This window comes from Salmo salar, chromosome ssa18 (genome assembly GCF_905237065.1).
Source record: "Salmo salar chromosome ssa18, Ssal_v3.1, whole genome shotgun sequence".
NCBI lineage: Eukaryota > Metazoa > Chordata > Actinopteri > Salmoniformes > Salmonidae > Salmo > Salmo salar.
In genome coordinates, this window is record NC_059459.1 from 3,632,084 (window position 1) to 3,644,443 (window position 12,360).

The following is a 12,360-nucleotide window of genomic DNA, read 5'->3' on the forward strand; positions in this document are numbered from 1 at the left end:
GAGAATGATTTCTTTCAGCTTTTATTCATTTCATCACATTCCCAGTGGGTCAGAAGTATACATACACTCAATTAGTATTTGGTAGCATTGTCTTTCAATTGTTTTACTTGGGTCAAACGGTTCGGGTAGCCTTCCACAAGCTTCCCACAATAAGTTGGGTGACTTTTGGCATATTCCTCCTGACAGAGCTGGTGTAACCGAGTCAGGTTTGTAGGCCTCCTTGCTCGCACACGATATTTCAGCTCTGCCCACAAATGTTCTATAGGATTGAGGTCAGGGCTTTGTGATGGCCACTCCAATACCTTGACTAGGTTGTCCTTAAGCCATTTTGCCACAACTTTGGAAGTATGCTTGGGGTCATTGTCCATTTGGAAGACCCATTTGCGACCAAGCGTTAACTTCCTGACTGATGTCTTGAGATGTTGCTTCAATATATCCACATAATTTTCCATTCTTCATATTCTGTGAAGTGCACCAGTCCGTCCTGCAGCAAAGCACCCCCACAACATGATGCTGCCACCCCCTGGGCTTCACGGTTGGGATGGTGTTCTTCGGCTTGCAAACCTCCCTCTTTTTCTTCCAAACATAACGATGGTCATTATGGCCAAACAGTTTTATTTTCGTTTCATCAGACCAGAGGACATTTCTCCAAAAAGTACGATCTTTGTCCCCATGTGCAGTTGCAAACCGTAGTCTGGCTTTTTCATGGCGGTTTTGGAGCAGTGGCTTCTTCCTTGCTGAGCGGCCTTTCAGGTTATGTCGATATAGGACTCGTTTTACTGTGGAAATGGATACTTTTGAACCTGTTTCCTCCAGCATCTTCACAAGGTCCTGTTGTTGTTGTTCTGGGATTGATTTGCACTTTTCGCACCAAAATACATTCATCTCTAGGAGACAGAACACGTCTCCTTCCTGAGCGGTATGACGGCTGCGTGGTCCCATGGCGTTCATAATTGCGTACTATTGTTTGTACAGATGAGCGTGGTACCTTCAGGCGTTTGGAAATTGCTCCCAAGGATGAACCAGACTTGTAGAGGTCTTGGCTGATTTGTTTTGATTTTCCCACGATGTCAAGAAAAGAGGCACTGAATTTGAAGGTAGGCCTTGAAAAACAGCAACAGGTACACCTCCAATTGACTCATTATGTCAATTAACCTATCAGAAGCTTCTAAAGCCATGACATCATTTTTGGGAATTTTCCAAGCTGTTTAAAGGCACAGTCAACTTAGTGTATGTTAACGTCTGACCCACTGGAATTGTGATACAGTGAATTATAAGTGAAATAATCTGTCTGTAAACAATTGTTGGAAAAATTACTTGTGTCATGTACAAAGTAGATGTCCTAACCGACTTGCCAAAACTACAGTTTGTTAATAAGAAATTTGTGCCATGGTTGAAAAACGGGTTTTAATGGCTCCACCCTAAGTGTATGTAAACTTCCGACTTCAACTGTATATATATAAATATTTTTTAATACCCTTGCTTCAGACCTTTACCAATGATTGACATTTGAGGGGTCAGACTTACTGTGTAATAAGTCCATATGTTCAGTCAAAATGACTTATTTACAAATTATCCTTAAAAGGGATGCCTTGGGATTTTGTCAATGATGCCCTTCATCTTCTTCCCCAGAATAAGATGAACTCTTGGATACCATTTTTATGTCTCTGCATGCAGTTTCAAGGAAATTAATTTGATATCGCTCATAGCCTACTAGACTCTGTAGCATATGCTGTGCGCGTATGATAAGATAAATGACGACTAACAAAAATAGACACGAACCAATTGAATGCCACAAAATTATGCAAATTAACCTAATCGACCGATCAAATGTATTTACATCGACTGGTATTTCCATAATTTCTCCCAAAGAATTTGACCGGCGTCAATCTTTAATAAAATTATTTTTTCTTCCGCTTTCCTTTATTTCTTTTTATTTGTTGCCAAAAGCCGGCAATTCCCAGTTAACGGAAACTCTGGCACACAGTCACACACACAAAACTCCCTGGAAAACAGTGGTAAATGTAACAGAGTAGCTAAATAAAAATGAATGAATGAATGAGATAGTTGCGTGCGCGCCACACCCACACACACACAGGAAAGTACGCACACCTCTGCCTGCCAAAACCAACGTGACCGCTTGCGCCACACTCTATTGGTGTGTTAGACATTGGAAACAGCCTAAGCAACTGTCTGTGTGTGCGTGTGTGAAAATGCAGCGATTCTCTTTCTCTCCGCTTGCAGGCTGCCATACACACTGGAGACAAATTCTTCTGGATGGTTTCTAGAGGATTTTCTCTCCATCTCAAGATCTGGTAGTTGTACATATTAGCCTGTTTTTTACTTAGCCAGATCAGTGAGTAGAGGTGAGGCTCGCCTAAACGGAGCCAGGCTCATCTTGGAAGAGCTAAATAGCTTTGGAGAGGATTACTATAGACCCGGCAGTGGGGGTAGAAGTGTGGGGTGAGGTAGAAACAGTTTAAAGGAGTGTGTGTGCTGATATAGAACTCTAACAACTGAGAACTGAACAGTCAGCAGAGCGGGACATAGATAGAACAGGGAGAGGAGTGTGTGTGTATCATTATGTGTGAGTAAGAGCGAGAGAGTACTTTCAAGTACCCCACTTGGCAGTTATCCGCAATGAACCCTCTTTCTCTTCCTCTCCTCCTTGTCCTCCTCTCCACTCTCTCCCTCCCAGCTGTGGCGTCTGCTGGTCGGCCCAGCTATTATCACTGATATCATTATTCTGGTAATAATAACAGCATCTGCATCACAAATGGCACTCTTTTCCCTACATAGTGCACTACTTCTGACCAGGGCCCAGTAGTGCACTATGTAGGGAACAGGGTGCCATTTGAGATGCAGCCCTGAGTCTTCCATAATGACAGTGTCTGACCACAGTGGAGCCAGCACACAAACTGACCTGGGTTCAGGGAAAGCTCAGTGTCTGGAGCTAAGCCAGAGGTTTCAACATACTGCACGATCAGACTCGGATTAGTTTGGTTCGGCTCACACACACAGGTTCATCTGAGCACACACGCATCCATAACAGCTTGTGAATACAATCGAAACATTACTGTCCAATGTCAATTGGAAATTTGCCTTTTTTGTGCTTAATATTATTCCCAAACCGAACCAGTTGTAGCGGTTAAGTGCCTCGCACACAGGCACAATGGCAGTAAATGGTAGTTGAGATTTTGATGACAGAAACCCTCCGGTTGCCGGCTCACTGCAGCCACATTTCCCCCGAGGATTGGAAGCAGCAACCCGCCTACTGGCCCAATTCTGTAACCTTGAGGCTACTGCCGACCACAAGAATGACTGATATAGGTCAGTGTGCCGTAGGATAGCGTTCGTAGTGTACTGTAGGTTGCTGTGTTGTTTTCAGTACCTGCGTCGGGGTCCTGGTTGAAGCGTGCGTAGTGGGTCTGCTCCAGGCTGGGGATGCAGCGTTCTATAGGCACAAAGACATATGTCTCTGGGCACAGGAGGTCTGAAGGCTGGTACTGCCCCTAGAGAGAGCGACAGAGAAAGGGGTTGTTATTTTACCATACATAACATTGCAGCAAATTTTGGGGGTGGTCCCAACCGGGACTCAAACCCTGGTCCAGAAAATGTTAGCCTTAGCCGTTACGCCAAAAGATACAAACATAATATTGCAGCAAATATGGGGGGGGGGGTTGTCCCAGCAAATATCTACCTTACGTTACTACAACAGATCTGAACATCTTGATGTAGTTGTGACAATATTTTGAGTGTTAGACATACTTATAAACTGAGCTAGACAGAGATCATGGGGAAAGACAGATGTAGAGGAAAAGGCTGAAGAGAAAGAAATGGGGAACAGGGGGAAAGAGGAAAGTGCAGCAGAACCTTGGCCCTTTGGCCTTTTATCAAAGGCCTTGAATTGATCACATGGCTCCAAACAAACACACAGATTACACTGTAAACAAGAAGGCGCCTCCAACAGGCATGCTGCACTGTCTCACACACAGTCACATTATACAAACACACGCACAAACCAAACACACACATATACTGATAAACACACAAACAAGAGATTATGCAATAAAAAAAGCAGGCGCCTCCATGAGGCTTTCTGCCACATCTCAAAACACGGACGCGCACACACGTGCACACGAAAGCTAACGCACGCACGTTCTCTATCACACACACACGGTCGCTCGCACGCACCCAAACGTTGGCTCGCGCACGCACGTTCGCACGCGCACACTTTCTCTCTCTCGCGCGCACACTTTCTCTCTCCCGCGCGCACACTTTCTCTCTCCCGCGCGCACACTTTCTCTCTCCCGCGCGCACACTTTCTCTCTCCCGCGCGCACACTTTCTCTCTCCCGCGCGCACACTTTCTCTCTCCCGCGCGCACACTTTCTCTCTCCCGCGCGCACACTTTCTCACTCCCCCGCACACGTTCTCACTCCCCCGCACACGTTCTCACTCACGCACACGTTCTCACTCACGCACACGTTCTCACTCACGCACACGTTCTCACTCACGCACACGTTCTCACTCACGCACACGTTCTCACTCACGCACACGTTCTCTCTCTCTCACGCACACGTTCTCTCTCTCTCACGCACACGTTCTCTCTCTCTCACGCACACACGTTCTCTCTCTCTCACGCACACACGTTCTCTCTCTCTCACGCACACACGTTCTCTCTCTCACACACACGTTCTCTCTCACACACACGTTCTCTCTCTCACACACACGTTCTCTCTCTCTCACACACACACGTTCTCTCTCTCTCACACACACGTTCTCTCTCTCTCACACACGTTCTCTCTCTCTCACACACACACGTTCTCTCTCTCTCACACACACACGTTCTCTCTCTCTCTCTCTCTCTCACACACACACGTTCTCTCTCTCTCTCTCTCTCTCACACACACACGTTCTCTCTCTCTCTCACACACACACGTTCTCTCACACACACACGTTCTCTCACACACACACGTTCTCTCACACACACACACGTTCTCTCACACACACACACACGTTCTCTCACACACACACACACGTTCTCTCACACACACACACGTTCTCTCACACACACACGTTCTCTCACACACACACGTTCTCTCACACACACACACGTTCTCTCTCACACACACACACACGTTCTCTCACACACACACACACGTTCTCTCACACACACGTTCTCTCAACTGAAGGGGATGTGTTAGTGAGTTAACTTATCCTGGTGCCAACAGATGAATAGAGCACTGCATTCTCCTGCTGTCCCCTACACCCACTGACATTCTGACTGTCAACAGTCACAGACATTCTTACACTTCACCACAACTACTCTATGGGTTCCCTCATCATCGCTCAGCAAAAGCACACCTCCACATGTTTCTCTCACATGCACACACACGTGCGCACACACACACCTTCACCCCAACATTGGACCTCTTGAAAACAGCCGTGGGCACGGATGAGTGAAGGGACACGAGGAGAGAGGGATGGGATGGAGTGAGGTGTAGATGGAGTGAGTAAGCCACAGTTACACTCTGTAGCACGAGAATACTTCCTAATCAGAGAGAGTGTGAACCAACGTGTAAGGACAGGCCTCTCTCTGTACTCTCCTATACCATGACAAGAAACAGGCACAGGACGACATGGAATTTATGCAGGGCAATATAAAAAGTCCATGTCTATGCCCCAAATGGCACCATATGTTTCCTATATACTGGACTATATAGGGAATAGGGTGCCATTTGGAAAGCAGACCATACTAAAGTATTTTAGGCCTATTTCTAGGTCCCAGTCTAAACCTTAGCCCAGAATAACATGTTTGTGCCTTTTAAGATTTGTGTGATGAAAAAAAGTTACGACGTAGAGAGAGGGCCTATATAACCAAAAATAAGATACAGGAGGCTCATAGCCCAGTCAGAAAACTCAGCACTTACACAAAAAGGAAAAAGGGAGCAGGAGGAAAAGAACACCAAAATATGAGAGGACACAGGTATTAGTGGTCTGGAGTGAGAGAGCTGGGAGAAGAGGGAAAAAGTAAAAGAGAGGTAGTAAAAGCAGTGGCAGGCAAACAGTGGCTATGAGCGAGCGAGAGAGAGAGGAGTCTGGCCACTATCTGTGAGTCTGTTCCCTTTCCTTATTGGACTGGAGCGTTGGCCTGAGCTCACCACCACAAGGTGTTTCTCTTCTCTTTCCTCACTCCCTCTTATCTAACCCTCACTCTTTTCACTGTCACTCTTTCCCTCCATCCTCAGTGTCCTCTCTCTCCTCTCCAGCTTTCCTAGGTTGGCTTTAAGGCTCTCCCTTACCTCAGTTTCACAATTACTTCTACAGAGTTTGCCTGGCCAGCAGATATGCTAGGGACGCATTGGTGTGACCACCATTTGCCGCATGCAGTGCGACATCTCATTCGCATAGAGTTGATCAGGCTGATGATTGTGGCCTGTGGAATGTTGTCCCACTCTTCAATGGCTGTGTGAAGTTGCTGGATATTGGCGGGACCTGGAACACGCTGTCGTACACGTCGACCCAGAGCATCCCAAACATGCTCAATGGGTGACATGTCTGGTGAGTGTGCAGGCCATGGAAGAACTGGGACATTTTCAGCTTCTAGGAATTGGGTACAGATCCTTGCGACATGGAGCCGCGCATTATCATGCTGAAACATAAGGTGATGGCGGCGAAAATGGGCCTCAAGATTTCGTCACAGTATCTCTATGCAGTCAAATTGCCATCGATAAAATGAAATTGTTTTCATTGTTCGTACCTTATGCCTGCCCACACCATAACCCCACCATGGGGCACTCTGTTCACAATGTTGACATCAGCAAACAGCTCGTCCACACGACGCCATACACAACGCCATAGATGACGCCATACATGACGCCATCTACCTGGTACAGTTGAAACCGGGATTCATCCGTGAAGAGCACACTTCATCGTGCCAGTGGCCATCGAAGGTGAGCATTTTCCCACTGAAGTTGGTTACGACGCCAAAAAATCCAAAATGAAGGTAGGCCTATTTAAACGGTATTGACGGTTACTTTATTTTCACAACGGTCTTCATCCATAACCGTCAGTTACACCGTTATTCAATTACCGTCATAGTACTGCATGTTTTAGCTGCACAGCTAGGGCTAAGTATTGCTCCGAAGAGCAAAGACGTTTGTTAGTAATCTATTCCCTTACAATGCTGGACTGACTGGCTCCACCAATGACTACAAAACTGTCTGGATCACTAATGTCATTCTGGCGCTATGAATAGGTCTTTGCTAATGAGTATATTGGAGTGTATTGCAAAAATATAAAAATAGACAGTCAAGGAACTTAAGCAAAATTAGTTTGGGCAAGTAAACAAATGAAAACTACAATTACACACTATCACACGGACTTAGGCTACATTCGTATAAACACACAAACGTGGCAGCCTCCAGCTATGTCGGCTCTTGAGCACACAAAGTGAGGCTCACCGTAGTACAGGGTGGCGTTCAAAAGGGCAACAAACGGAAGACAACAGACTGAAGCAATATGCCGCCGATAGACATGGTCTAAGCAACTTTGCAGTATTGTTTTATTTCTCACCTTATTAGCTCATAACGTCCTTTGCATTATTACATACAGCAGGAAATAACTTTTGTATGTTAGATCGGCGGTAACTCACTACCATTTCGACCAGAAATATGACTATCCTAAATTGGATCCTTTGTTCATACAAGTCTACTTATCCCAGAGACTGCTGCAAGACGCCGCCAGCCGAGAAGAGCTATTCGGAGGGGAATCTTAGTTCGACTCATGAGGCGTGCATACCACCCACTGTTTCAGAGAATATTACTCGCTAATGAGCAATCCCTTGACAATAAAGTAGACAAGCTCAGGGTGAGGATCTCCTTCCAGATTGACATCAGGGACAGTAATACTCTACCTCGCGGAATCATGGCTCTCACTGGATATATTGTCAGAGTCCATACAGCCAGCTGGGTTCTCAGTATATTGCGCTGACAGGAATAAAGCACTCTCCGTAAAAAAGAAAGGCGGAGGAGTATGTTTCATGATTAACTACTCATGTGATTGTGGTAATGTACAGGAAGTCAAGTCCTTTTGTTCATCCGTCCTAGAATACCTCACAATCAAATGCTGACCGCATTACCTCCCGAGAGAATTCGGTCAACGTCACAGCCGTGCATATTCCCCCTCAAGCCGATACCACGACTACACTGGACATTGTACAAACCACATATCCTGAGGTCACATTTATTATAGCTGGGGACTTTAATAAAGCAAATCTGAGGAAAATGCTACCGAAGATATATCAACATCGCCTGCTCCACTCGTGCTTCAAAAACTCTAGACCATTGCTACTCTACCTTCCAGGACAGCTACAAAGCCCTCACTTTGGCAAATCAAATCACACCTCAATCCTGTTCCTCCCTTCCTATAGGCAGAAATGCAAACAGGAAGTACCCGTGGTAAGGACTGGTCAACGCTGGCCTGACCAATCTGAATCTTCAAGATTGTTTTGATCAAGAATAATGTTCCAGATTGAGAATAACTCTGACATATATACTGGCATAGTGACTTAATCAGGAAATGTATAGGGGATGTTGTTCCCACTTTGACAATTAAAACCTATCCAAATCAAAAACTGTGGATAGATGGCAGCATTCACGCAAAACTGAAAATGCGAACAACTACATTTAACCACAGCAAGGTTACTGGGAATATGGTTCAGTACAAACAGTCCAGTTACGCCCTCCGTAAGGCAATCAAAAAGGCAAAACCTCAGGAGAGAGACAAAGTGGTGTCACAAATCAACTGCTCAGACACGAGACGCATGTAGCAGGGATTCCAGACAATCGGATTATAAAGGGAAAACCAGCCATGTCGGGGACACCAACGTCTTGCTCCTGGACAAGCTAAACACCTTCATCGCCTTAAGGGAAACACAGTGCCGCCAACGCTGGCCACCACACGCTACGTGGACTACGAGCTCTCATTCGCTGTGGCCGTCGTGAGTAAGACATTTAAGCGTGTTAACCCTTGTAAGGCTCCCTGCCCAGATGCCATCCCTAGCTGTGTCCTGAGAGCATGCACAGACCAGCTGGCTGGAGTGTTTACAGAGATTTTCAATCTCTCCCAATTCCAGTCTGTTGTCCCCAGTTGCTTCATGTACCCAAAAAAGCAAAGGTAACTGAACTAAATGACTACCGCTCTGCAGCACTCCCTTCTGTCATCATGGAGTGCTTTGAGAGGCTAGTTAAGGATCATATCACCTACACCTTACCCGACACACTAGACCCACTGCAATTAGCATTTCGCCCCAATAGACCCACGAATGAGGCAATCTACATCGCAATGCACACTGCCCGATCCCATCTGGACAAAAGGAACACCTATCTCAGAATGCTGTTCATTGAATACAGCTCAGCCTTCAACAATAAAGTACCCTCCAAGCTCATCATTAAGCTCGGGACCTGGGTTTGAACTCCGCCCTGGGCAACTGGGTCCTGGACTTCCTGACTGGCCGCCCCCTGGTGGTAAAGGTAGGCAACAACATTTCCACTTCTCTGATCCTCAACACAGGGGACCCACAAGGGTGCGTACTCAGCCCCTTCCTGTACTCCCTATTCACCAATGACTATATGACCATGCATGTCTCCAACTCAATCATCAAGTTTTCAGGCAACACAACAGCGGTAGGCCTGATTACCAACAACAACAAGACCACCTACAGGGAGGAGGTGAGGGCCCTGGCGAAGTGATGCCAGGAAAATAATCTCTTCCTCAACAAAACAAAGGCGCTGATTATGGATTTCAGGAGACAGCAGAAGGAGCACGGCCTCATCCACATCGACGGGGGCGCAGTGGAGAAGATGAAAAGCTTCAAGTTCCTCTGCATACACGTCACTGACAATCTGAATTGGTCCACCCACACAGACAATGTGAAGAAACTTAAACTTCAGGAGGCTGAAGAATTTCTGATTGACCCATAAGATCCTCACAAACTTATACATATGCACAATTGAGAGCTTCCTGTCGGGCTGTATCACCGCCTGGTATGGCAACTGGACCATCCGCAAGCGTAGGGCTCTCCACACAGTGGTGCGGTCTACCCAAAGCGTCACTGGGGGCACACTGCCTGCCCTCCAGGACATCTACAGGACGGCCAAGAAGATCATCAAGGACCTCAGCCACCACAAGCTATGGCCTGTTTACCCTGCTACAAACCAGAAGGCGAGGTCAGTACAGGTGCATCAAAGCTGGTACCGAGAGACTGAGAAATAGCTTTTATCTCAAGGCCATCGGACTGTTAAATAGTCACCACTAACCACTGGTAAATTTAAATAATATACGGTTTACCTCACTTCATATGTATATACTGTATTCTAGTCAAGGCCAGTCCTACTAAGTATTGCTGTACACATACTATTCCAAATTTGTTTTTCAACAGGACAATGACCCAAAACACACCTCCAGGTTGTGTAAGGGCTTTTTGACCAAGAAGAGTGATGGAGTGCTGCATCAGATGACCTGGCCTCCACAATCACCCGACCTCAACCCAATTGAGATGGTTTGGAATGAGTTGGACCACAGAGTAAAGAAAAAGCAAAAACAAGTGCTCATCATATATGTGGAAACTCCTTCAAGACTGTTGGAAAAACATTCATCATGAAGCTGGTTGAGAGAATGCCAAGGTTGTGCAATGCTGTCATCAAGGCAAAGGGTGCCTACTTTTTTCAGCACATTTTGTTACATTACAGCTTTCTTCTAAAATTGATTAAATTGTTATTTTTCCAACATCAATCTACACACAATACCCCATTATGACAAAGCAACAAAAAAAACATAATATCACATTCACATATGTATTCAGACCCTTTACTCAGTACTTTCTTTAAGCACCTTTGGCAGCGTTTACAGCCTTGAGACTTATTGAGTAAGACGCTACAAGCTTGGCACACCTGTATTTCGGGAGTTTCTCCCATTCTTCTCTGCAGATCCTCTCAAGCTCTGTTGGATGGGGAGCATCAGTGCACAGATATTTTCATGTCTCTCCAGAGATGTCCGTTCGGGTTCAAGTCCAGGGTCTGGCTGGGCCACTCAAGTACATTGAGACTTGTGCTTAGGGTCGCTGTCCTGCTGGAAGGTGAACCTTCACCTCAGTCTGAAGTCCCGAGCAGGTTATCATCAAGGATCTCTCTGTACTTTGCTCTGATCATCTTTCCCTCGATCCCGACGAGTCTCCCTGTCCAAGCCACTGAAAAACATCCCCACAGCATGATGCTGCCACCACCACACTTCACCGTAGGGATGGTGCCAGGTTTCCTCCAGACGTGACGCTTGGCATTCAGGCCAAGGAGTTCAATCTTGGTTTCATCAGACCAGAGAATCTTGTTTCTCATGGTCAGAGAGTCTTTACGTGTCTTTTGGCAAACTCCAAGCGGGCCGTCATGTGCCTTTTACTGAGGAGTGGCTTTCGTCTGGTCGCTCTACCACAAAGGCCTGATTGGTGGAGTGCTGCAGAGATGGTAGTCCATCCATTCTGTTTCCATTGATCATCCTTGAGTCAAGGGGTCTGAATACACTGTACACACACTCCAGATTCCAACATTGTTTGTCCTAATATTTCCATATTTCTTAATTCCATTCTTTTACTTTGTGTGTATTGTTAAGATATTACTGCCCTGTCGGAGCTAGGAATACATTTCGCAACACCCACATGCTAAATATGAGTATGGGACCAATAAAAACTAAATATAATTTAATTGGATTTGACAAGGAGGGACTACTGGAACTTATCCAATAAGAAACACCAGTTCTCCATTACAAAGTGCTTTGCTACATTATGCCCAAATTAACACAACCCAGGTGTGTCTGAACTGACACTGGACACAGAGGGCTTAGTATGACCCAGGCCAGCTCTGACCCAGGGTCACATTCACCTAGCCAATTGGATGTGTGTGTGTTACTCACAGCCAAAGACAAATAAACACCCTATCTGTCCCTCCCAATTCTAAGACACACAGTTCACAATGACCTCCAACCCCATTCTGAGTCTCAGAGTCTTAAAAACACACACATTCACATTATCCACAGACAGACAGGACTGGGGGGTCCCTGCCATCAATTGCTGAATGAGACGTAAACAGACTGGGTCACACTAACACACAGACCAACCTATACATCAGTGTTCAGGGTGAGAATGGTGAAGGCTGTTGGAGGCGGAAAGAGGGGTACGGTACCGATGAAAGATGCATGTCAACAAACTAAACGCCAAGTCGTTTTGTCTCTCACATGGTACGCATGGACAAACACACACACAAATTGAAACACTCACCCCCACTCCCAGGGTTTGCCCCACCCCTTC

The 12,360-nt window shown here is 46.1% G+C and overlaps 1 protein-coding gene across 3 annotated transcripts in view; it reads right to left on the reverse strand.

Moving 5' to 3' along the window:
* The window catches only part of LOC106576889 (arginyl-tRNA--protein transferase 1), a 227,911-nt gene that overhangs the window by 15,594 nt on the left and 199,957 nt on the right, over positions 1–12,360 (reverse strand). For all 3 annotated transcript variants that reach the window (XM_014154421.2, XM_045700642.1, XM_014154420.2), the window contains one exon: positions 3,392–3,512. In XM_014154421.2, coding sequence (XP_014009896.2) covers positions 3,392–3,512 — 121 coding nt within the window. The remainder of the gene's footprint in view (positions 1–3,391; positions 3,513–12,360) is intronic.